The following is a 22956-nucleotide window of genomic DNA, read 5'->3' as shown; positions in this document are numbered from 1 at the left end:
GGGAACAGGCGGAGATCCAGAAGTGTTGGTGCTTGCCAAGGCATCCGTCAGTGGAGCCTGAACCTCCGCAGCCTGAGGTAGATGACGACGATAATAATTAACCGTCTCCAGAAAGCGCCGGAGCTCTTTGAATGACGAAGGTCTGGGTAGGTTTAGTATTGTTTGTACTTTCTCAGGGGGCGGTGAAATGCCGTCGGTAGAGACCCGAAAACCGAGAAAAGTGACAGCGGGTTGATGTAGCTGCAATTTATCCTGGTTGGTCTTGATGCCTGCTGCTGCGAGAGTGTTCATAACAGTTTGCACATGTCGAATGTTGTCCTTGACAGAGGAACTGAACACAAGAATGTCATCAAGACATGCAAAGCAGAATTTTAGGTCGAATAGCACTTCGTTGATGAAGCGTTGCCAGGTCTCGGTTGCGTTTTTCAGACCGAAGGGCATGAATCGAAACTGAAATAACCCGATCGGGGTGGTGATTGCTGTCTTCTCGATGTCTTCAGGTGTCATGGGGATCTGGTGGTAGGCCAATTTGCAATCAATGACAGAGAACATGGTCGCACCTCCGAGGGAACTGGTAAAATCGGCAATGTAGGGTATGGGGTAGATGTCCATAATTGTTCGTGCGTTTAGTCGACGGTAGTCTCAGCACATGCGCCAGGACCCATCTTTCTTGGGTGTCATGTGTATGGGCATAGACCAGCTACTGGCAGATGGTTCAATGATGCCGGAGCTTAGTAGTTCAGAAACGTGATTTTTAAGGTCGGAGAGGCGCTCAGGTCAAAGTCGATGTGGTTTACTGGTGATCGGGGGACCTGGCGTGAGGCGAAGCTTGTGAACTGTGCCATTGGTGACAACGGAAATGTTGCCGGCAGCATGGGAGGTGGTTTGTTTACAATGTGTGGTGGACGGGGCAGGCGAGGCGTGGTCGTGGTGTTCGGAGCCACTTGGCAGATCCGACGGGAGCCAAGGCGGCAAAGTGTCCCAGGAGTCAACGCGACAAGATGGCCGTCGGCCCGAAGCAGTCGCACCGTGGTCGGGTGAGCTCATGAGCCGTTAGCGAGTCCATTGTCCGAGGATGCGGCCTGTGGCAGCACGGTCACGGGTGAAACGCTTGACGCGAGTGCACTGTATGTGTCGTCAGTGGCAGTCGCACAGTGGCACGCAGGAGCCGAAGTTGCATAGTCTGAGGTGCTGTCCGCGAGGGGCAGGGTACGAACCGTCAGTTCGGGAACACGTGACACTCGTGGCGCATGCGCACTTGTGTCCGACCGAGTGTCAAAGGTGCCGTGTTAGCAGGGTGTGGCCCTGCGGAACTGTCAGTACATGTTATGGCAGTCTTGATAGCACAGTTACGATGGATAGCGGGTGGTAAACACACGGAGGGTCGATTGCTGGGACTGCAAGCAGATTCGGCGCACTTACTGACCTTGCTGTAGTGTCCGTAATTCCTTTGCTGCATCGGAGAGCTGGAGCTGTGTTTCGTGGAGCCAGAGGGAGAGCTCAAAGTATGGATGAGATAAGCCCGCTCCGATGTGTCACGGGGAGGTGGGGGGGGGGGGGTTGCTCGACGGAGCACAGGGGAATTGAGTCTTGGACAGATGATGAAACATGGTGTTTCGCACTAGGTCTGGTGAAAGTTTGTGGTGTCGCAAGAAGTCAATGCCTAGTATAGGTTCGTCAATTCCGCACACTAAAAAGGTCCACTCGAGTTTGCAGTTTCCGGAGAGTGAGATGATATGGGAAGTTGAACACGAGCATTGTAGTTTAGTTGAATTCACAGCCTGCAGTGAAGTATGATGAGGGCAGATGTTCGACGACACTAAGGACATAGGCAGCAGCGAATATTCGGCGCCTGTGTCCACTAGAAAAAGGTATCCCGACAAAATGTCTTTAATGTAAAGTCATCTGCAATTGTCCGGTTGTTCCCGGACAAATTGGAGCACTCGGGGGTGCCTGTCAGTTGTGCGCAGGAGGCGGCACCCAGACCTACCTGCGATTGGCGTTCGGGAAGTAGCAGGGTGGTCTTGCAGTTCCGTGCCGCCTCACCAAACTGTGTGTGGAAGTAACAGTACGGGTAGTGCGGTTGCATTGCCAGTGGCGGTGGCTGAGGTTCGGTGGCTGCAGCAGGTTCAGTTCCAGGAGGGGGCGTGACCATGGGCAGAGCCGGTGACGTCCCAGTTGCTTGGTTACTGCTTCCAGGAGCGAGCGGAATAGTCGGCACAGTACAGCCCCGGTTGTGTCTGACCGAAGGACGATGAGCCTGAACCTGAGACTTGTCAGGTAGGCAGTGGCTGGCGGAATGGAGCAGTATGAATCGTGTAGCTTGTCAGCAATTGTCATTCTTTGCTCGACAGGTTTGGGAGACTTTTGAGCTAGAGCAAAGCGGATGTGAGGAGATAGTTTATCTGACGAGATGGCGAGGAGAGCCGTGTCAGAGAGTAGATCGGCGCTGACCAGGGCGCATAGCCGTCTCCAGAGCTGGGAAGGTTTGTCGTTGCCTAGTTGCTTGACGTAGAGCACTTGCCGTATTTCTGCCTTAGTTGAGCGTGCAAGCCGACGTAGAACTGTCTTTTTGGCTAGAGTGTACCGGGTAGATGAGTTCGGGGCACCAACCAGGTCAGCAATCTAGTCCTCCTGGTCGTGCAGGTGGGTGATGAGGCACAGAAACCTGGTTGACTTGTCAAGTTTGTAATAGTCGAACACTTCGTCCACAATTTTGAATCAGGTTGTAGCTCTGTCGGGATTAAATGGCGGCAGCATCGGTAAGTGTTGTAGAATGTTCGGAAGAACAGGCTAAATTGAGTTTGTCAGGGCACAGCGTAAATCGAGCTGTTGTTGCTGTAGTATTCCAGGAGAGTGTGCCTCCAGGGGATGTGGCAATGACGGCTGTTCAGTTGGCAGCGTGAAGGTGACACGTTATGGTTGAGCACGATCTGTCGCGACGCGGAAGGCCGAGGCAGGTGAGACACCGTAATGTGTCGATTGCCGTTGTGGAAGCTCAACACGTTGCGGGTGTGTTCGGATTGACGCGTCGCAGAAGACCGACGCGGATTAGGCACCAAGATGTGCCGAGAACGGTAGCCCAAGCTCCACTGGAGCCGGCGTGGGGGCGACAGGTGAGAAAAAGTTCAAAGTTTGAGAATGCATGTTAGTCTGTGGAAAGTTCGACGTATGACCAGAGCCGGGGCCACCTGTGTTGCAGGGAGGCTGCGGAGGTGCGGGCTGTCCAGAAGCACAGTGTGGGAAATGATGTCGAATGTGGGACAGAATGTGTGAATGTTCACTGTTCATAGTCACTCCACTCAAAACGGTGTGCGGATAAGGAGAATGTCGTGGCACAAAACACTGAGACGTAGCAGTGGGACGGAGGTGGAGGTCAGGTACACATAACAAGTTATTGTTCCTGTTGCAAGCTGAAGTATCGAAGTAGGAAGGCATGTGCTGATGCTGAACTGAGGCTGGCGCAGGGTGTGTTCAGATACCAAGGAGATTGACCTGTGAACGAAGCAGTTCCGGCCACGTGGTAGGAATCCACGTGATACTGCATGGATTTCGACATGGCAAATTGTTGTCCTGGCGGTAGTAAGTTGGCCGATGAAGCATTTGCAGAAATTGGCATTGGGCCCACACTGCACGGAGATCCGTAAGAAGTAACTGCACAGTCGATGAGGGAGGGCACATGTGGTGGGAACAAAGGTGTTTGATAGCCGGAGTCATGCGCACTCCTAATCTCACTTATTGTTGTAGGCTCGAAAACGACCGGCGAAATTGGCAGAATCATCGAGTGAGAGGCATCGTGTTGCAGTCCTGGCGGGTGTACATCGCCCGCAGCACGATGCATGTCGATCACAAAATCCGGCGTTAGGTGCTGGGCTGAAGTCATTGTTCGAATGTTGTGTCAATGTAATACACGCGAAAATAACCGTCGCAGAGGTCGTGGACACAGTAAAACGGCGAAAACAGAAGACGTTACAACTCGGGGTCACCAGTGAGGACGGTGTTCAGGTAGGTTGCACCAATAATCACACCCATTTAGCAATAGTTCGTTTACTAACCTTAACTCATACAAGGATCACAAAGAACTGACTTGAACATGCTGGAACAGCCAAAGTTAACGCTTAGAGTCCAAAGATGAATGAATATTGATGTTGGTGTCGATTTCATCAGTGCCACACATTCAATGAAAATAAGAGAGAGCTGCTTTCATTAAAATCTTCATCTGTATCTTCATTTCAGGTCCTGACGAGAACAAGACCTGCTCTTGCCTAATAAAAAATTTTTAGACTCTACTACACAAAGTAAAAATAAGTGGGTAATTTTCAGACAGGTAAGTTAACCGTAATTTGCAGTAAACCTTGCTATCCTCACAGGAAACTGAATTTTTGTCAAGTTACTTTTATTTTATGTTAGATGAGCAATCGTTGTCATAATGATCAATCATCTGCCTTTATTGATAAAATCTCGCACAATATTGTATGCCGATGACAACTTTTCTACATAAAAGCTCAGATTTAGCCACATTGAAAAAATTGACCAAAAATACTCTTGCTCAATCTTTATTATGGTTCAAAACGAATGGTTTCTTGCTAAATGAAAGTAAAACCAAGGAACTTTAGCTTGAAGGAGATCCCTAACCACCATAAATTAGAAACTGCAAAATTTTTCGGTCTTACTATTCGCAATTTGATCTGGGAACTACATTCCAAAAATGTACCAGTTAGGCTTTCAAGAGTTATTTATTTAATTATAAATTTAAAAAGACAAGTTCCAGATAACTATGTAAGATCAGCATATTTTGCTCCCTTTCAAAGCATTATATAATATGGAAATTTATTGTGGGATAGTAGTAGTTACATAAATGACATTTTATTTTTGCAGAAGAAATTATTAAGATTAATTACTGATTCTGGTAAATCAGAACACCGTAAACCTTTGTTCGGTAAACTGCAATGTCTGACAGTAGTAACCTATTCATTTATAATGTTATGTTGTTCATTAGAAACAATGTTTCAAAATTTGTATTGAGAAGCGATATTCATAGCTATAATACTAGAAATAGAACATGGGTATACATGCCACATCATAGACAATTTAAGTACAGAACTCCTAACCAGTCCTTGAACTAAGGATGTTTAACAGACTAAGAAAAAATTTTAAGGTATTGCGTGTAAATATTTTTAAAACGAAATTGTATACGCTACTAGTAAACAATCCTTTTTACACTGTTGAGAAATTTGTTGAACATGAAAGTACTGCTTTGCAACACGTAGTTTCAAATTTTATTCATTTCAAGTAAGCCAAAGTACACTGAGAAATGTACACTCTTGACTTTGTCTACTGTTGTAACGAGCTGAATTACAATAAAATTTTATTATTGTTTTTATTTTTATTATTATTATACATGGGTGTAACACTTTGTAGGTATATGAAATGGAATGATCACATTGGTTCTGTCGTAGGTAAAGCACATCATAGCCTTCAGTTTATTGGTAGAAAATTGGGTAAGTGCAATCAGTCTACTAAAGAGATTTGTAATCAGTCACTCGGGCAACCTATCTTAGAATACTGCCCAAGTGTGTGGGACCCGTAGCAAAAAGGGCTAACTGGGGATACTAAACGTATACAGAGAAGGGCAGCAGGAATAGTTACAGGTTTGTTTGATCCATGGGAGAGTGCTACAGAGATACTGAAGGGACCAGAATGGCAGTCTCTTGGCGACAAACGTAAGCTATCCAGGACAAATGCAAACTATCGAGAGAAAGTCTGTTAGCAAAGTTTCAAGAACCCGCTTCAAATGATTACTCTAGGGGTATACATCATATCGCTCACACAGGGATCGTTAGCATAAGATTAGAACCATTATTGCACGCAAAGAAGCATTTAAACAACCGTTCTTCCCCGCTCCATACGTGTGAGGTACAGTGGGACGTACCCTTTGTTATGCACCTCACGGTGGTTTGCTGAGTATAGATGTAGACGAAGGAAGGGTGTGAATCTTTCTTAGAAATGGGAAATTAAAACTTGTGCACGTGTCTCCTATCTGTTAAAGATATGAACAGTGCATGACTTACCGCTGAATGTTGTTCTTCCTCTGTCTTGAGCCCGTCCTCTGCCATAAAAATTGGAATTTCTTGGATAAAAGCCCCGTCCTCTCCATCGTGGTTTCCAGTTGCCCCTGCTACCACCTGGTCGCGATGTATCCATGACCACATTAGTAAACTTATTCCTAGGTTAAATCACTTTTTTCATTTATAATTTGTCTCAAGAAATGTGTAAATGTTGGAACCGAAATGTATAATAGAACCTACAAAATATCTACTTCGTAAACATCCTACACCTCATGTCATAAAGCGCGCTAAATAGAAAAACAACAGACAGTCGCTAAAGCAAAAATCAGCGTGTCGTTGCTAATTGTATCAGAAAACCTGTTGTTGAAATCCCAATGCAAGATAGTAAAGTGTATTCTGACTAGTGGTTTAATTTTCTTTCCTTACTCTTGTTTTGACAGTCATATAAGCAGTTTTCAAATTGTGACTGTCAACATCACAATCTTTAACTGGTACCAATAGGATCTCTGAAACGGGGAGACTGTCACACAACGTTGTCGCCTAGATGTAAACAATGTGTTGACGTACAGTGTCATTACTGTGTAGTGTTTGTAACAGTAACTTTTAAATGTAGTTGTAGTGTGCTTGTCAGGTGTGTGAGAAGCTAACGATGATAGACGTTACAGCAAAATTAGTGAGAGGGCCTGTTTACTTGGCTGGAGAAGCCGTGGAATGTTACATTACTTTTTCAAGCCCCCTGCCAGCGTCACATGTAAGATCTCAAAGCAACAGGTAAGATTGTTAAGGAAAGGAGGGAGGAGTGAAAAAAGACCTTATTGAAGACTATGCCTCGCAACAAAATAAAACGCCTGCAGTGCATCCAGGCAACGGCGAGGACCCAGGCCATCAGAAAATAATATTTGGGGAAAGGGGCCTACCTATATAACAGAAGTTAAAGGGAAAAAATCGTGTTATTGATGTATAAAATAACCACACCCAGCAATATTTTGCAGCAAAAGTAACAGCTGGATTTGGTATCATGAAAATTAGCAGGAAAAAGCCCGACCCCCTGAACAAGCATCTAGGCCTATATCCCTCTTGCTCTAAAGATCCCTTATGCAGGAGAACCTTCAGGGACGTGGATCTATTGGAGTTAGCCTTATGAAAACAGAATCAAGTCATAAAAACTTAAATGTACTGTTAATTAACAGTCTATCTCTATTTATGCTAATACCAGCTAAATATAAAAATGTAAATTAAAAAGAAATGTGCTAATTTGAAAAGGGACTACTGCTTCCTCCATTATTTTAAATAGTGGAGTAGCTACTTTTTATATCCTATTTGGAGCGTAGTATTTACTTGATTTTTGTACTTTTCATAGAAAATAATTACGTACAAGTCTATGAAGACTGAGTCTTGTTTATAATTTATAGTTGCAGCACTGCTTTGCGACATACATTTAATATAACTCTTACATCAGATGTATTGTAAATATAAAAAACTGACTCATTTCATGTGCTTCCAAACCCCACACAACTGGATCCATGAAGCATGAAATAAAATCAATATCAGTTAACATTACTGCTTGCTATGTAATTTATAGAAGAACTTTTCAGTTCATGAATCTATTTAGACAATTTGTTGAGAGAATTCAGTATATTCAAATAATCAAATTGAGATGAGAAATAGCTCTGACAGAAATAACACCCAGTCAAATCATTGGCCACCATATTCAGTGATTGTTTACTTATTGCAGCAGCAATCATTCATACCCACCAGTAACCAAAGAGAGGTGCGTTAGATTTACTTGTACAAGCATTACCAACAGATGTTAGATTAAAAAATAAAACTTCAAAGGAGATTATGAAATTCATCAGCTCAGCAAAGCTATTTATGATGATTTTTCCATGTGAATTGTAAAAACTGCACTTGAGCTACATGTGTAATCAATCAATGACTGAGGTATATTCCCCAAAAGACTTAAATTAAAGTAGTAGTAACACCCACTTGCAAAATTGTAGATAAGCAGACCACCTCTAATTTCACCTATTTCAGTTCTTGCAGGCTTGTTACAGTACTGACATTTATCTCATCAGAACTTGTTATTGCCTCTTAGTTCAGTTTTCATAAAGACCTCAAGTGATAGAGTTAGAACAAGAAACATTGCTCTTGAATTATGTGAGCTTGTTAAAATCTTTATATGAATCACTAAATTGTACGTACAAACTAAAGTGTTAAGGCATGATGGGATCACTCTAGCTTGGATAAGTCTTATTTTCATGATAAGTGAAGGAGGACCTCACTGACAGACTGTGCATGGCATAATCTTGAGGAGAACTTTATCTAGCAGTGATTTTCCAATGGATCATGATGCTCTCAATGTATAATTGAGGTTGCAGTTCAAATTGCTGGTCACAATCATAATAAGCATAACATTTTTTTGTCACAAAGCCCTATAGAAGATCACAACGCCCTGCATGTGACATACAAATACTAAGTATGTGATATTTACTTCCCAGTTTTAATGTTGGACTCCATTTATTGTGTGATAAGTAATTATTCATTTCATTACAATTTTCAAATAATTTATGTTGATGTATAGGAGACATGTCAAATTTTACAATAAGAACATTTTTAAGAGAAATATGGAAGTTTATGTTATTTTATATACATATTTGAAATACAGCTACACAAATACTTATGGGTCATTCCACATCAAAGGGACCAATATTAAAATGTGTCCCCACTCGGCCCTCTCCAAATCTAACGAAATTTAGTGTGCAAGTTCTATATGGCATTAAATGGCCGTATACCAAATTTCAGTCCAGTATCTTCAGCGTTTGAATTTTTAGGGGCTTTTAAAGAGAGGCTACTCATCTTCGCATCACATACAAAGGTGCAGATGTGCCAAGTTTGCTCGGCTTTTTAAAAAGTTCTAGAAAACATTTCGCCATTTGCTTTAATATACATAGACAATGTTTTATGCTGAATCACACTATGGCAAAAATTAGGGATTTAGCCACTCATTGAATGCCTAGATGAAAAAATATATGTATCTGCAAAGTTGGCCAAAATTTTCTACGTGCAAATTTTAGGGTATTTTTGGGGGGCAATAAGTCAACTGTGCCTTGTTCAATCCTTTTTTTCTTGCCACAGCTGGAAAGAGCATGCCTTAAGCTTTCAAAGGTATATTGTGTAATTTCTAGATCTTGCATATTGAAGAGTAAGAATAACTATTGCTAGTAGGGAAAATGGATTATTGATAAATACAAAAAATTAATAAAATTTGAAGTTGTAAGTCAAAAATGTGTAATTGTTTTGTCTTTTAATAGTACAAGATTTGCCTGTGGTTTAGGGAATGAGACTATGCTAATAAGAAGTGTTTTTGCATTATTTTACAGTATAGAATATAAATATAACAACACTTAACAAAATGCTCTTAAGATTATAAAGTGTAGATCATAATGGAACATTGTGTTGCTTTATAATGTTTTAACCGTACAATGTATGCTGACGCATATATGCGTTGTCACTCAGTTTCCATCGGCATTATAAAGCAGTAATAGTTTTTTAAGGCTCTATCCTTACAGCAGTGGTATATTGCTGAATCACCTCTTTCAATTGTTGCTTTCAGTATTGCCACTTTTCATAGTGTTGGTCTTCTGTGCGGTGTAATCTTTGGTGTTGACATTGTATAATCTTAGTGTTCAGTAATGCGTGTTTGAATAATCGATAATCATTGTTGTAGCTGAAGGTAGCCAAATATTGACTTCATACAATTTGTCCAAATTCTGTGATGATGATAGTATTCCAGACATATGCTTTGAAATGCAAATTTGTATATTTTATGTACAAACAAGCCTGATCCACTACGCTTCAAACCAGAATATGCATGAGCTTTCAAACTTGCTGGTCATTGCACCCTGTTACTTTGGTGAATCAGACAGAGCTGATTGTCAAAGTAATCACCTTTTTATTGTGGAAAAAATCAACTACAGCCAGTTAAGGAAATGTTACCAGTGGACAAGGAGCTTCTACAGTGTAGGTCTAGGCTTGATTTTACGGAAGATGTCCATATTTGTCCATACCATAATGCCTTGTTGATGACAAAATTTCAGTTACTGGAGAAGACTTGCTGCAACCCACTTGGTAAAGAAAAACATCTAATGAAGAAGGCTTTAACACCAGTAACCTTTGCAATGTCTGACAGATTGAAGTTACTGACTAATGAAATTTTTAAACCTGGTTGGAAAATTTGTACCAAATGTAGTCATGAAGTGGCCCAAAAAGAATCATCCCACCAGAATAAGCCAGAATCACCATCCACTGAAGACATAATGTTGTTGATGCTTGCTTTACTGCTTAATACTTCATTATCATAAATTGGAGAATCACCATTAAAACTTCAACAGATCAGCAAAAGGGATTCAATGGGCCACACAAAGTGCAAAGTTCCGTAAGCCCAAGGCAGCATTACTAAGGTAATTGCCACAACTGCTGGTGTGAGTCAAGTAGATGTTGCTCAACTGCAAAAGGAAGAGTGCCAAAAATCTAAAAACATGGACATTTTAATGGAAGAATTTAAGATTAAGCTTCAGACTTCAGGCAATTGCAGTAAAATTCAAATTTTGACCCTGGCCCCAAGTAGCTGGACTATTAAGAAAAGGCTAAAGAATTTGCTGTTTCAACTAAGATGATGAAGAAGGCTATGAAAGTAAAGATGGAAGATGGATTTTGGCTACACCTGCAAACGGAAAAGGGAAAAAGCTCAGTATTGAAGTAAAACAATATGTCCTCACCTTTTTGAAGATGTGTTTTCTCGTTTATGTCCTTGCATAAAGGATTGTGTTGCAGTGAGAATAAACGGGGACAAGATTAACAAGCAGAAACACCTACTTCTTTCTAACCTGAAAGAAATGTTCATTGCTTATTGTAAGCAATATGGAAATCAACTAAGATTCTCTATTTTTGTGAGCTCAAGCCGAAATGGTGTACTGCAGTTGGTGCTTCTGGATCACATTCAGTATGTGTATGTGCAATTCATCAAAATGTCAAATTAATGTTGGCTTCAGCAACATCCATCCAAGATGACAACAAAAACTTGATGAAATAAACTGTATGCAGTTTGGAATCAAAAAAACGGTATGCTGCAATACTCGGAGAAATGCAGCTAGAGGCTTTTCTTGAAGATGCTTTTAAAGATGATGACTCTGAAGAAACAATGGAATATAAGCAATGGTCCTTACTGACAGAGGCACATTAGAGACATGTCAGAGAACTATTGAAGATTTGATTGAGGCACTGATTTTGAAAACTACCAGTTTAAGATGGAATCACTTTGTGTCAAAATTATTATTTATTTGTTGTTCAAGATGCTGTGCAAGGATTTCATTGTGAGAATATTTGGGCCACATTCCATCCATTTGTTGTCTATTTTGGTGGCAAAGAATGTCAGTATTAGCATTGGTATGATCATCAACTGTCTCCGTCATTGCTGCTCAGTATAAGAATTTAAAAAATGTCACCAATTTATGTCTGTACAGAAAGGATTTTGGCATCACAACCAAACGGAATTTTTTTTTTGAACAAGCCATGGTAAATTGCTTTGTGATGGCATTGGAGGAACAGCAGCCTGCCCTAGTCTCCAGATCCCCTTAGATAACCAAATATTAACTCCATACAATTTGTCCAAATTCTGTGATGATAGTATTCCAGGCATAAAGTATTTTTTTATGTACCAGAAGAAGAGATTGAAAAAAAAAAAATCAGCCTTATCAAGGAACAAGGCTGCCATGGGACATACAATATCTGGAACAAGAGAAAATTGTCAATTTAAGCAAATTAATTGTAATCAGCTCAGAGCAAGCAGAGTTTCCAGTGAGCTACAGCATTCACAGGTCATGCCTTCGAAGCAGATGAAGAAATTCCAACAATCTCAATTGCAAGTTTACAACCAGTACAATATGTTGCATGTATATATGACAGTTTTTGGTGGGTAGGAAACATGTGTGAAGTTTCACATAAACAACAAAATGTCCTCATCAGCTTCATGCACCACCCATGGTTCTGCTCATTCCCTCCACTGGCCAACTGCTAAAGACACCTGCTGGATTCCTGAGCAACATATTTTCATGACTTTAGAAGCACCACCACCATCATCATCATCATCATCATCATCAGGAAGACAATACAGTTATCCACAATCTGTCCTTGACAAAATTGTAGAACTGTTTACACAAAAGTGGACCTGACTATAGTATTTCGGTTTTGCAAATTTGCTGTGTTGTGTATTATATTGTTTTTATGGTATGTGTTAAATTAATGTTTGAAACTGATTTATATACTGGAATAAAAAAAAATTAATTATGGGACTTAATGAGCAAAATGTTTCACTTTTCTATCTTCTTAAAGTGCTAAAATAATAACGCTCTTTCCAGCTCTGGCAAGAAAAAAAGGATTGAACGAGACACAGTTGAGACACTGTCCCCCAAAGATACCCTAAAATTTGCATGTAGAAAATTTTGGCCAACATTGCAAATGCATAACTTTTCATCTAGGCATCCAATGTTAATTAAATTTGATCCACATATAGACATCACAGGGAGGAATAACTCTCTTAAGTTTTGGTGTGATTGGTTCATACGAAAAGTAGCAGTGGTCGGTCAAACCTTGGCTCTCAGAATACCGAGACAAATTTTTTAGCCACTTTAGAGGCCTGTATCTACATTTAGGTGTGGCTAAATCCCTAATTTTTGCCATGGTGTGATTCAGCATATAAAGTTGTCTATATTTATTAAAGCAAATCACGAAATATTTATTAAAGCAAATCTAAAAAAGCCGAGCTAACTTGGCACATTTGCATCTTTGTATGTGATGTGAAGATGAGTAGTCTCTCTTTAAAAGCCCCTAAAACTTCAACCACTGAAGATACTGGACTGAAATTTGGTATATGACCATCTAGGACCATGTAGAACCTTCACACCAAATTCCATTAGATTTGGAGATGGTCGAGTAGAGACCCCTGGTCCCCTTCATATGGAATTGACCCTTATTATAGTTTTCAGTATAAAAAATGTGGGTATGTATAATACTCGTGTTCAAACTGTGAAACTGCCTCAGTTATGTTGTGTGTTATGTGGTTTATTCATCTCATTACATACAATTTTCAAATCATTTGATTTGATGTACAGGAGACATGTCAAGGTTTACAAAAGAAACTTTTTTCACTTTTTTTAAGAGAAATACAAAAGTTTACATTATATTTTACATTTCTAAGTTACAGCTACACATGTACATAAAATAATAAATGTATTACAATCCCTGTGTTCAGATTGTGAAGCTGTCCTTAATGAATTCATCGACAGAATAATAACACTTTTCCACCAGGAGAGTAAAGAGCAATCTTTTCAATGAAGCAATCTCCATTTTAAATATATTACTGCCTTTTATTTTATTGAAAATTTTTAACCCCATATACTCTGGCATTTGGGCATAAAGTTTTAAACAATGTGTTGGAAGTTTGAAGTTATCTTTGTGGCGAGTGCTGTAGTTGTGGTCAAAACGGAAATTGTCTAGTGTATGTTGATTTCTATATAGGAACACCACCATCTCATATAAGTAAAGTGAGGGGATAGATAGTACTTTTAAATTTTTTAACAGTGGTCGACAGGATTCCTGTTTTTTTGCAACACACGTTTCTAATTACTTTCTTTTGTAATACTAGGAGCCTAGTGACATTTGCTGAATTTCCCCAGAAGATTATGCCATAACGAATAACTGACTCAAAGTAGCGGTGATAAACTATCTTTCTGGTATCCATGTTTGTGGCACCTCACAAAATACACATTGCAAATGCTAAGTTGTTCTGTTTATTTGCTAAGTAATCTATGTGTACCTTCCAATTTAAATTTTTGTCAAGATTTAGGCGTAAGAACTTCACGTGGTTTGCTTCTGTGATATCCTGATCATTGCAAGTTATCTTTTTTCGCTCCTTTCTACTGATTTAGCTTCAAATTGCATCATTTTGGTTTCAGTTACATTTAGTTTTAGTCCATTTTGATAGAACCAAGATTCAAGTTTTTCTAAAGTATTTTTGGCTTTTTCTGGAATATTTTCAGATGCCTCATTTTCAATTAAAACTGATGTATCATCAGCAAATAAGACTGAATGAACATCAATAGCAAGTGGTAGGTCATGTACGTAAAAAAGAAACAGATAGGGACCCAATATCGAACCTTGTGGGACTCCTTGGGGAACTGTTTTCCAGTCTGATGAATAATTGGTTCCATTTGAAGTTAAAATTACTCTTTGTTTCCTACCTGACAGGTAAGAGCTAAACCATTTTAAAGCAGTGTCTCTGATTCCATACATCTGTAATTTGTGGAGGAGTAATGCATGGTTCACTGAATCAAAAGCTTTAGTCAGATCACAGAATATACCTGTGACCTTTCTACCTTTATCTAACGTGGAACATATTTTTTGGATAAACTCATTTATAGCATTTGCAGTGCTTTTACCCTGTTGGAATCCGAACTGGTTTTTAAAAATTATATCATTTACAGTAAGAAAGTTATTAATTTGTTGTGCTGCAATCTTTTCAAACACTTTAGAGAAGACCGGCAAGAGAGAGATAGGGCGGTAATTCCCCATATCTTCTGTCGATCCTTTCTTGAATAGAGGTTTGATCTCACCATATTTCAATACCTCTGGAAAGCATCCCTGTTCATAAGATTGATTTATAATAGTTGACAGTGGTTGGGAAATAATATCGTACACATACTTGATCACAGATGTTGTTATTTCATCCCACCCATGTGAGGTTTTGTTTTTTAGAGACAATATTTCCTTTTCCACATCCCTTTGGGTTATTTTTTCAAATTGTTTAAAAGATGTGTTCTGGCTGTTTTCCAAATTTGTGATGCCCTGATAGAATGTCATATCCACATCCGATCTTACTACGTTTAGGAAGAATTAATTGAAACAACTTGACATCTGAACAGGGTTTACTATAATTTCATTTTCATGTCTAATTTTCAAAATCTCATGAATTTTTACTTTGGCTCCTAGTTCAGACTGAACAACTGACCACACTGCTTTTGTCTTATTTCTGTGTTCTCGTACGAATTTATTATTTGCCATTTTTTTAGCTGCCGCTACAACTTTCCTAAATACAGCTTTATACTGTTTGACAAAAATAACAAAATCTGGAGTTCTGTTTGATTTTAACTCATTGTGGAACTCTCTCTTTCTGGCACTAGAGATCATTATTCCTGTTGTAATCCATTTGACTTTACCATTAACCTTCTTTTGCTTATATCTACGAGGAAATGATTCATTAAATACCTTTAAGAAACAATTTAAGAATTTGTCATAGTTTATCGAGCTTGAACTATTGTAGTCTACAGGCCAGCTTATTATACTTAATTTACTGCGGAATAAATCCATTTTATTTTTACTGAGATCCCTTTTTATACACACTTCTGGAGGCTTTAGGTTATTTGCTTTTGGGAGCTCAATAAACAGAGCTGAGTGATCTGAAATAACCAAGTCTAAGCAGTATTTGTGCTTATTTCCACTGTCAAATATGTAGTTAGTAATAATATTATCAATGCAGGTTACTGATCTGCTGTGTTCCCTAGTGCCTTCAGAAAAATTTAGCTTGAAACCAGATTTCTGAATTAAGTCACGAAATTTTGTGGAATCATTGCTTTCAACTAAGACATTTAAGTTGAAGTCTGCTGCTATAACAACTTTTTTCTTACTTTCTTTCTGGAGTTTTTCCAGGAGGCATTTGAATTTGGTTAAAAACACTTTTGTTACCGCACATCCAGGAATTCTGTAGATTGCTATAACCAATGTATTCAGATCACTCAGCTCTACAGAGCAACTTTCAAACACGCTCTCTTCATTTAAATAATTAAAACTATCTCTTTCAAACACGCTCTCTTCATTTAAATAATTAAAACTATCTCTTACTGTATAACCTATGGAAGAATTGACAAGAATGTAGGAGCCTCCACGAGATTTGCTTATTCTACAAAAGCTAGCAGCTACCTTAAAATTATTAATACTATTTAGTACTTTTATACTATCTTCTGTTAACCAGTGTTCATTTAGGCAGATTATTTTAATATTTACAGATTCTGAAAGCAGAATTTTTAGTTCGTCGATTTTTGAGAATTTACGATTTGGTAGTTCTGCCCCTAAGCCATTTATATTCAAGTGCATCAATAGATCATTTTTGCTTTTAGTTATTTCACGTGCATCCTTTGTTTGGTACCTAAACTTTGTATTTTCAGTTTGAATTTTTTCTTTGTCACCCCTATCACAATGAATTAGTTTCCCTTGCTTCTTAGGACTTTACACACGTCTATGAACATTTTACTAAGGTTCACAGAGCCTAATCTATTCAAGTGCAGGCCGTCTTTTCCCAGACACTTGCAGTTTAAGAATTTGTTTGGGTCAATGAATACTGCACCGAGTCTATTGCACTGTTCCCTAGTGCCGGTATTTATCCTGTTGATGTAAGTATCACTTACCGATTTAATTGTTCTGTCAAATAATAGCACTTTTCCCCCAGAATAGTAAAAGCAATCTTTTCAGTGAACCAGGTTCCATGTTAAATAGTTGCTGTGTTTTATAATATTATAAATTTTTAATCCCATACACTCTGAAGTCTGTTGGCAGGTAGCGTGTGCTGTAGTTGTGGTGCAAATCCAGTGTGTTCTGGTTTTTGTATAACAAAATCAACACTTCATATATGAAAAGGAAAATAATGGATGTTTTTAAATTTTTGACAGTAACCTACAGGATATCCATTGTTTGGCAAATTTCCTATTATTTTTATTTTTAATGCTAGTAGCCTCATGACTTTACTAAATAATGACTTAAAGCAGCAGTGACAGATTGTCTTTCTGGTATTTATCTTTGTGGCATCTGACAAAACACACTTTGCAAATGCTAAGCTATTAACTTTATCTACCAAGTAGTCAATATGTATCTTCCAGTTTAAATTTTTGTTAAAATTTAGGCTTAAGAACTTTTTACCAGTGACAGTGCCACTAAAGTGTAGTAACTAAACATGGCTTTCTGGAATTTCTTCACAAAGAAGCTGAAGTAAATATTCCTGGATTTGAAAAAGAACACCGGCCAGAGTGGCCAAGTGGTTCTAGGCGCTACAGTCTGGAACTGCGCAACTGCTACGGTCGCAGGTTCGAATCCTGCCTTGGGCATGGATGTGTGTGATGTCCTTAGGTTAGTTAGGTTTAAGTAGTTCTAAGTTCTAGGGGACTGATGACCTGAGTAGTTAAGTCCCATAATGCTCAGAGCCATTTTTTTCAAAAAGAACAGCTACAGACATGAGTAGCGTTAAAAGTAGGCACCCACAGTGTAGCGAAGCAACTGAAATCACGTAAAAAAGACCGAGCGAACTGGTGCAATGGTTAGCACAATGGACTTGCATTCAGGACAATGACAATTCAAAACCGGGTCCAGCCGTAGTGATTTAGGTTTTCCATGATTTTCCTGAATTACTTCAGGCAAATGACAGGACGGTTCCTTTGAAAAGGCACAGCTGACTTCCTTCCCTAATCCAATGGGACCAGTGACCTCATTGTTTGGCCCTCCCCCCAAATCAACAAACTAGCCAACTTAATAAAGCCAGGTTTTCCTGCCCAGATTGTATACTGATTAGGTCCCTGTCATAGTATGGTGATATAATAGCTCCACACTTAGCAGTCATCCAAAAATGCTTGCTCAATGAAAGGTCCATGCCTAAGGACTAGAAAGTTGCACATTTCAAACTGTCCACAAGAAAGCAAATAGAAGTAATCCAGTTAATTACAGACGAATATCACTGACATCTATTTGCAGAGGATTTTGAAATGTATACCGTACTTGAACATTATGAATTGCCTTGTAATAAAACGTGTATTGACACACAGCACAGATTCAGAAAATATTGTTCTTATGAAACAAACTGTCTTTTTATTCACATGTAGTAATTAGTTCTATCAACAAGTGATTGCAAATTGTTTTCATATTTCTAGATTTTTCAGAAGTATTTTGACATTGTTCCTCACAGGCACCTTCCAGAATGACTGGATTAGTGATTTTCTGTCAGAAAGGTCACAGTTCATAATAATTGACAAGTAATAACTGACAAGAAGTCATCGAATAAAACAAGGTGATATCTGGCATACCCAAAGAAATGTTACAGGGTATCTGCTATTCTAATATATGTAAACAATTTAGGAGACAATCTGAGTAGCCCTCTTAGCTACTTAGCAGATGGTGCTGTCACTTACCATCTAGGAAAGTAATCGGAGAATCAAAACCAATTGCAAAATGATTTAGACAAGATATCTTTTGGTGCACAATAATAAAAACTGTCAGTTCATTCACACAAGTACTAAAATGAATCTATTAAATTTCAGTCATACAATAAATCACAGAAATTTAAAGGGTGCAAGTTCAAGTAAATACCTAGGAATTACAGGTATGAACAGCTCAAATTGGAATGATCACATAGAAAATATATGGGGGCGGGGGGGGGGGGGGGGGGGGGGCAGGGCAATCCAAACACTGGGTTTTATTGTCAGAACACTTAAAAGATGCAATAGGTCTACTGAAGAGACCTGCTACACTAAACTTGTTCACACTCTTCTAGAGTATTGCTGCATGATATGGGATCCTTACAACATAGAGTTGATGGAGGACATCAGCAAAGTTCAAAGAAGGGCAGCTCATTTTGTATTATCACAAATTAGATGAGAGTGGTTAGCCATCATTAAAAAAGGGCATTCTTTGCTGTGGCCAGGTCTTTTCTTGAAATTTCAGTCACCATCTTCCTCCTCTGAATGCAACAATATCAGCATAATAAAATAAGAGAAATCAGAGCTCACATGGAAAGACTTAAGTGTTTGTTTTATCTGGCTATGGTAAAGAAATATTACGAAAGCAATTCGATGAACCCTTTTTCAAGCATTTAAGTGTGAATTGCACGGCAGACAATAGATTCACCTGTGGTATCGTTGTAATTGCAAGGTATTTTTATTTCACTCCATTTTAATGATTTGGTTTCAGATTGCATCAGGTTGATTTTAGGTTTAATTCATTTTGATGGAACCAAGAATCAAGTTTTTCTGAGCGTTTTTGACACTTACTGGAATTTTTTCACGCACCTCATTTTCAGTTAGAACTCAGGTATCATCAGCAAATAAAACTGAATGAACATCAGTAGCAAATGGTAGGTCATTTACCAGGAAAGGAATGTATTGAATCTTGTGGTACTCCTTGTGAAATTTTCTGTTTGAGGAGTAATTGCGTGAAATTGACATTACAGTTACTCTTTTTTTTTTTTCATTTCTGATAAGAGCTGGACCATTGTAAAACAGGGGACTAATGACCTCAGCAGTTGAGTCCCATAGTGCTCAGAGCCATTTGAGAGCCATTGTAAAACTGTGTACCTGATTCTGTATATCTGTAATTTGTGGAGTCATTCACTAAATGTCCGCCCCCAGTAGCTGAGTGGTCAGCGCAACAGAATGTCAATCCTAAGGGCCCTGGTTCGATTCCCGGCTGGGTAGGAGATTTTCTCCGCTCAGGGACTTGGTGTTGTGTTATCCTAATCATCATCATTTCCTCCCCATTGACGCGCAAGTCGCCGAAGTGGCGTCCAATAGAAAGACTTGCACCCGGCGAATGGTCTACCCGACGAGAGGCCCTAGTCACATGACTCTTTTTTTCACTGAATCCAATGCATTTGCTTAATAATTCAATTGATGTGATCAGAGGAGATTATTCAGATTATTCTGACTGGGAAGAAATCACATGTGGGGTTCCCCATAGCTCACTGTTAGGTATACCATTGTTCTTTATATATTTCATTGATCTCCAATCTAATATACAACAAGCAGGATTAGTTCATTTTGCAGGTGAGACATGTATTATAATCAATCCAAGCATATATACAGCAATGGAGAAAATGGTAAACAGTGTTCTTAAAACTGTCATTGACTGGTTTTCTGTGAATGGTCTCTTTCTCTATTTTTAAAAAACACAACATACACTGATCAGACAGAACATTATGACCACTGACCTGCGCTAACTATAAGTCCGGGCGATAGCAGTGTCACCTGGCAAGGAATGCACGATCCATGTAGTATCAGTGAGCGTGCGGTCCATGTGTAAAATGGGTAAGGCATGTAATCTATGTGAGTTTTTGACTGAGGGAAAATTGTGATGGCCTGAAGGCTCGGCATGAGCATTTCGAAAACTGCATGACTTATCAGGTGTTCAAGGAGTACTGTGGTGTCTTCAACACAAGGTGAAACCACATCGAGATGTCAGACATCGTAAGTTGGTCCGACTGGTAAAACAGGACAGGCAATGAACTGGGGCGGAACTAACATCAGACTTTAACACTGGGCAGAGTACAAGTGTGTCTGAACACACAGTGCACCAAACACTCCCAGTGACGGTTCTCCACAGCTGATGACCCATGCATGTGCCGATGTCAACACCACAACATTGGCAACTACTAGTGAAATGGGCATGTGGTCATCAGCACTGGACATTGGCACAGTAGCAGAGCATTGGATGGTCTGATGAGTCCAGGCACCTTCTTCATTAATCCATTGGTCCACAGGAGCTCGGGCTAGGCAGCATGACGGCCAAGGAGTATTGTACACTGGTTGCAGACCATATACACTTTTTCATGATGATCACGTTTCCTGACAGCGGTACTATTTTTTAACAAGATAATGCAGTATGTCACAAGGCCAGAAGTGTGATGGACCAGGATGGTGATGGAGTGGTTCGAGGAACACAGTTGCAAGTTCCAATTGATGTGCTAGTCCCCCCAACTCGCCAGATCTGAACCCGATCAAACACATCTGGGATGCGGCATCATAGCTCATGGTGCACCCCCACCCCCGCCGTCCAAACTTTATGGGAATTAGGTGACAGGCGCCCTGTTCCCACTCCAGCACTACACAACACTCTAGACCACCATGCATCCACAGTCTTTTTACTTCTCTCCTTTTCTGCTGCCCCCCCTTGCTTTCCATCTATCCTCCTGACTGCACTTAGCTGCCCTAACCTCGTTCTTGTACGCTCCCATAAGCAACACTTTCCCTGCTGCACCCCTACCCTGCTTTCCCTCTGTCCCCCCCCCCCCCCCCCCCCCCCGCCCCATTCTCCTCATCAAGCCATCGGCACACAGGACAAGGCAGCTAACGTTGACTTATACACAATGGGATATCCCATGTCATAAGACACAGTACTGTCGGCAGACAGTGCGAGCTGGTTGCCCCTGCGGGTTTGGTTGAAGGTATTCTTACCTGTCACACAAGGCAACTACAAGGATTCTCTTACTTTTCAGTCTCATAAACTGTAGTCCCCTTTTAGGGTGTGACTACCTTCCAAAATTCTATGGACATGCAGGCCATTTGGGGAAGGATGTCTTATGTGGCATATCATGTATCAATTGTGCACTGAGACCTTCTGCCCCTCTGTAATGGAAATGTAATTACACCCATCATCCAGGCTTTTGAACGAGAAAGTCTTACAGGATGCTTACATTTCACCAATTGTGCCTGTTATCTCTGACATATTAATGGATCTTTTTACACCCAATATCCAGCGTGGTAGCTAGTCTGTCGTGGAAGGGTCAGCGTGTACCCTTTTGATTGTAGTTCCTTGACAACACAGGAATCGCACTGCTGATGCCTGAGCTGCAAACTTCCCATGTATGCGTAGGAGTAGATGTTCATCATCTTGGGGCATCAGGACTCCTGACAATGGCCATCGTGTCATGTGGCCTTTGTCGTGGCTGGGTGGTGCCTTTTAGGAGAGCCCCTGTTTGGAGTTTGTGGCTTCAGGGCAAATGACCCACAATGAAGCAGATTAAGATGTCCTATGCTGGTGGTCGAATGGCTCCAGCAGTCTCTAGGTTTGGAAAAGGACAGTATAATGCTGGCAGATATGACCTCAAATCATTTATTCCCTTCTCTGTCTACACTATGGGAGCAATGCAGGGCTAAGGATCGAGGAGAGAATACTCTCCTTGAAACTTAGTTTGTGCAAGGTGTGATGGAGAATCCTTTTTAACAACAAAGCATCTATTTTTCATTGAACACTTGGAAGACAAGTTTGGGGAAGTGTCAGGAATGTATAAAATGAGGAATGAATCAGTCCTGTAAAAACAGCCTTCCCTCCTCACTCATGTTCATTGCATGCCTGTGACAAGCTGGGTGCTGTCCCAGTTTCAGTCACCCCCCCCCCCCCCCCAATAAGAGCTTAAACATGGTCCAGGGGCTTATATTCCGTAGAAATCTTCTCGTGCAGTCCAATGACGAGTTGCATGCCAGTCTACAGTGACAGGGTGCGCCCTTAGCCAGGCATATGTGTAGGGGGCCTAAGGACAACATGGTTGCTACTGGTGCCCTCATCTTGGCCTTTGAAGGTAATTAATTGCCTGAAAAGGTCAAAGTGATGATATACTGTCATGACGTTAAACCCTATGTTCCTCCCCTATGCAGTGCTTCAAATGTTGCAAGTTTGGGCACGTCCTCTCATTGTAACGCTAGCCCCATGTGTCGGGACTGTGGACGTCTATCACACACAAACATTCCTTGAGCTCCTCCTCCCATTTGTGTCAACTACGGAGAGCACCATTCCCCCTGATTGGTGGACTGCACTATTTTTCAGAAAGAGAGGAAAATAATGGAATATTAAACACTGGAAAAACTGACCTATACAGAGGCCAAAAAGAAATATGACTGCCAAAATCCTGCGTTCATGATATTGTCATATGCTGTAACTACAATGATGTTGCCCTCTGTGGCAATGGTGAAACCTCCAGCTGTGTCTTGTATAGAGGGCCCTGAGGGCCGTCAGACTACGCCTG

At 40.3% G+C, this 22956-nt stretch overlaps 2 protein-coding genes across 4 annotated transcripts in view; one reads left to right on the top strand and one right to left on the bottom strand.

Annotated features, from left to right (window-relative positions):
* The window catches only part of LOC126469898 (DNA helicase MCM8-like), a 181330-nt gene extending 174953 nt beyond the window's left edge, over positions 1-6377 (bottom strand). The window contains exon 1 of the mRNA XM_050097246.1: positions 6072-6377. Within this exon, the coding sequence (XP_049953203.1) occupies positions 6072-6204 (133 nt within the window). The 5' untranslated portion in view covers positions 6205-6377. The remainder of the gene's footprint in view (positions 1-6071) is intronic.
* A 191-nt stretch (positions 6378-6568) lies between these two features.
* LOC126469905 (RAB6A-GEF complex partner protein 2) overlaps positions 6569-22956 on the top strand; it is an 82673-nt gene continuing 66285 nt past the window's right edge. For 2 of the 3 annotated variants that reach the window (XM_050097278.1, XM_050097268.1), the window contains exon 1: positions 6570-6839. In XM_050097278.1, coding sequence (XP_049953235.1) covers positions 6718-6839 — 122 coding nt within the window. In that variant the 5' untranslated portion in view covers positions 6570-6717. Of the gene's footprint in view, positions 6840-22956 lie in introns of all 3 variants that reach the window. The other variant, XM_050097259.1, reaches the window with a different exon arrangement.

This window comes from Schistocerca serialis, chromosome 1 (assembly GCF_023864345.2).
Source record: "Schistocerca serialis cubense isolate TAMUIC-IGC-003099 chromosome 1, iqSchSeri2.2, whole genome shotgun sequence".
Lineage (NCBI taxonomy): Eukaryota > Metazoa > Arthropoda > Insecta > Orthoptera > Acrididae > Schistocerca > Schistocerca serialis.
This window is presented reverse-complemented; position numbering and strand designations above follow the sequence as displayed.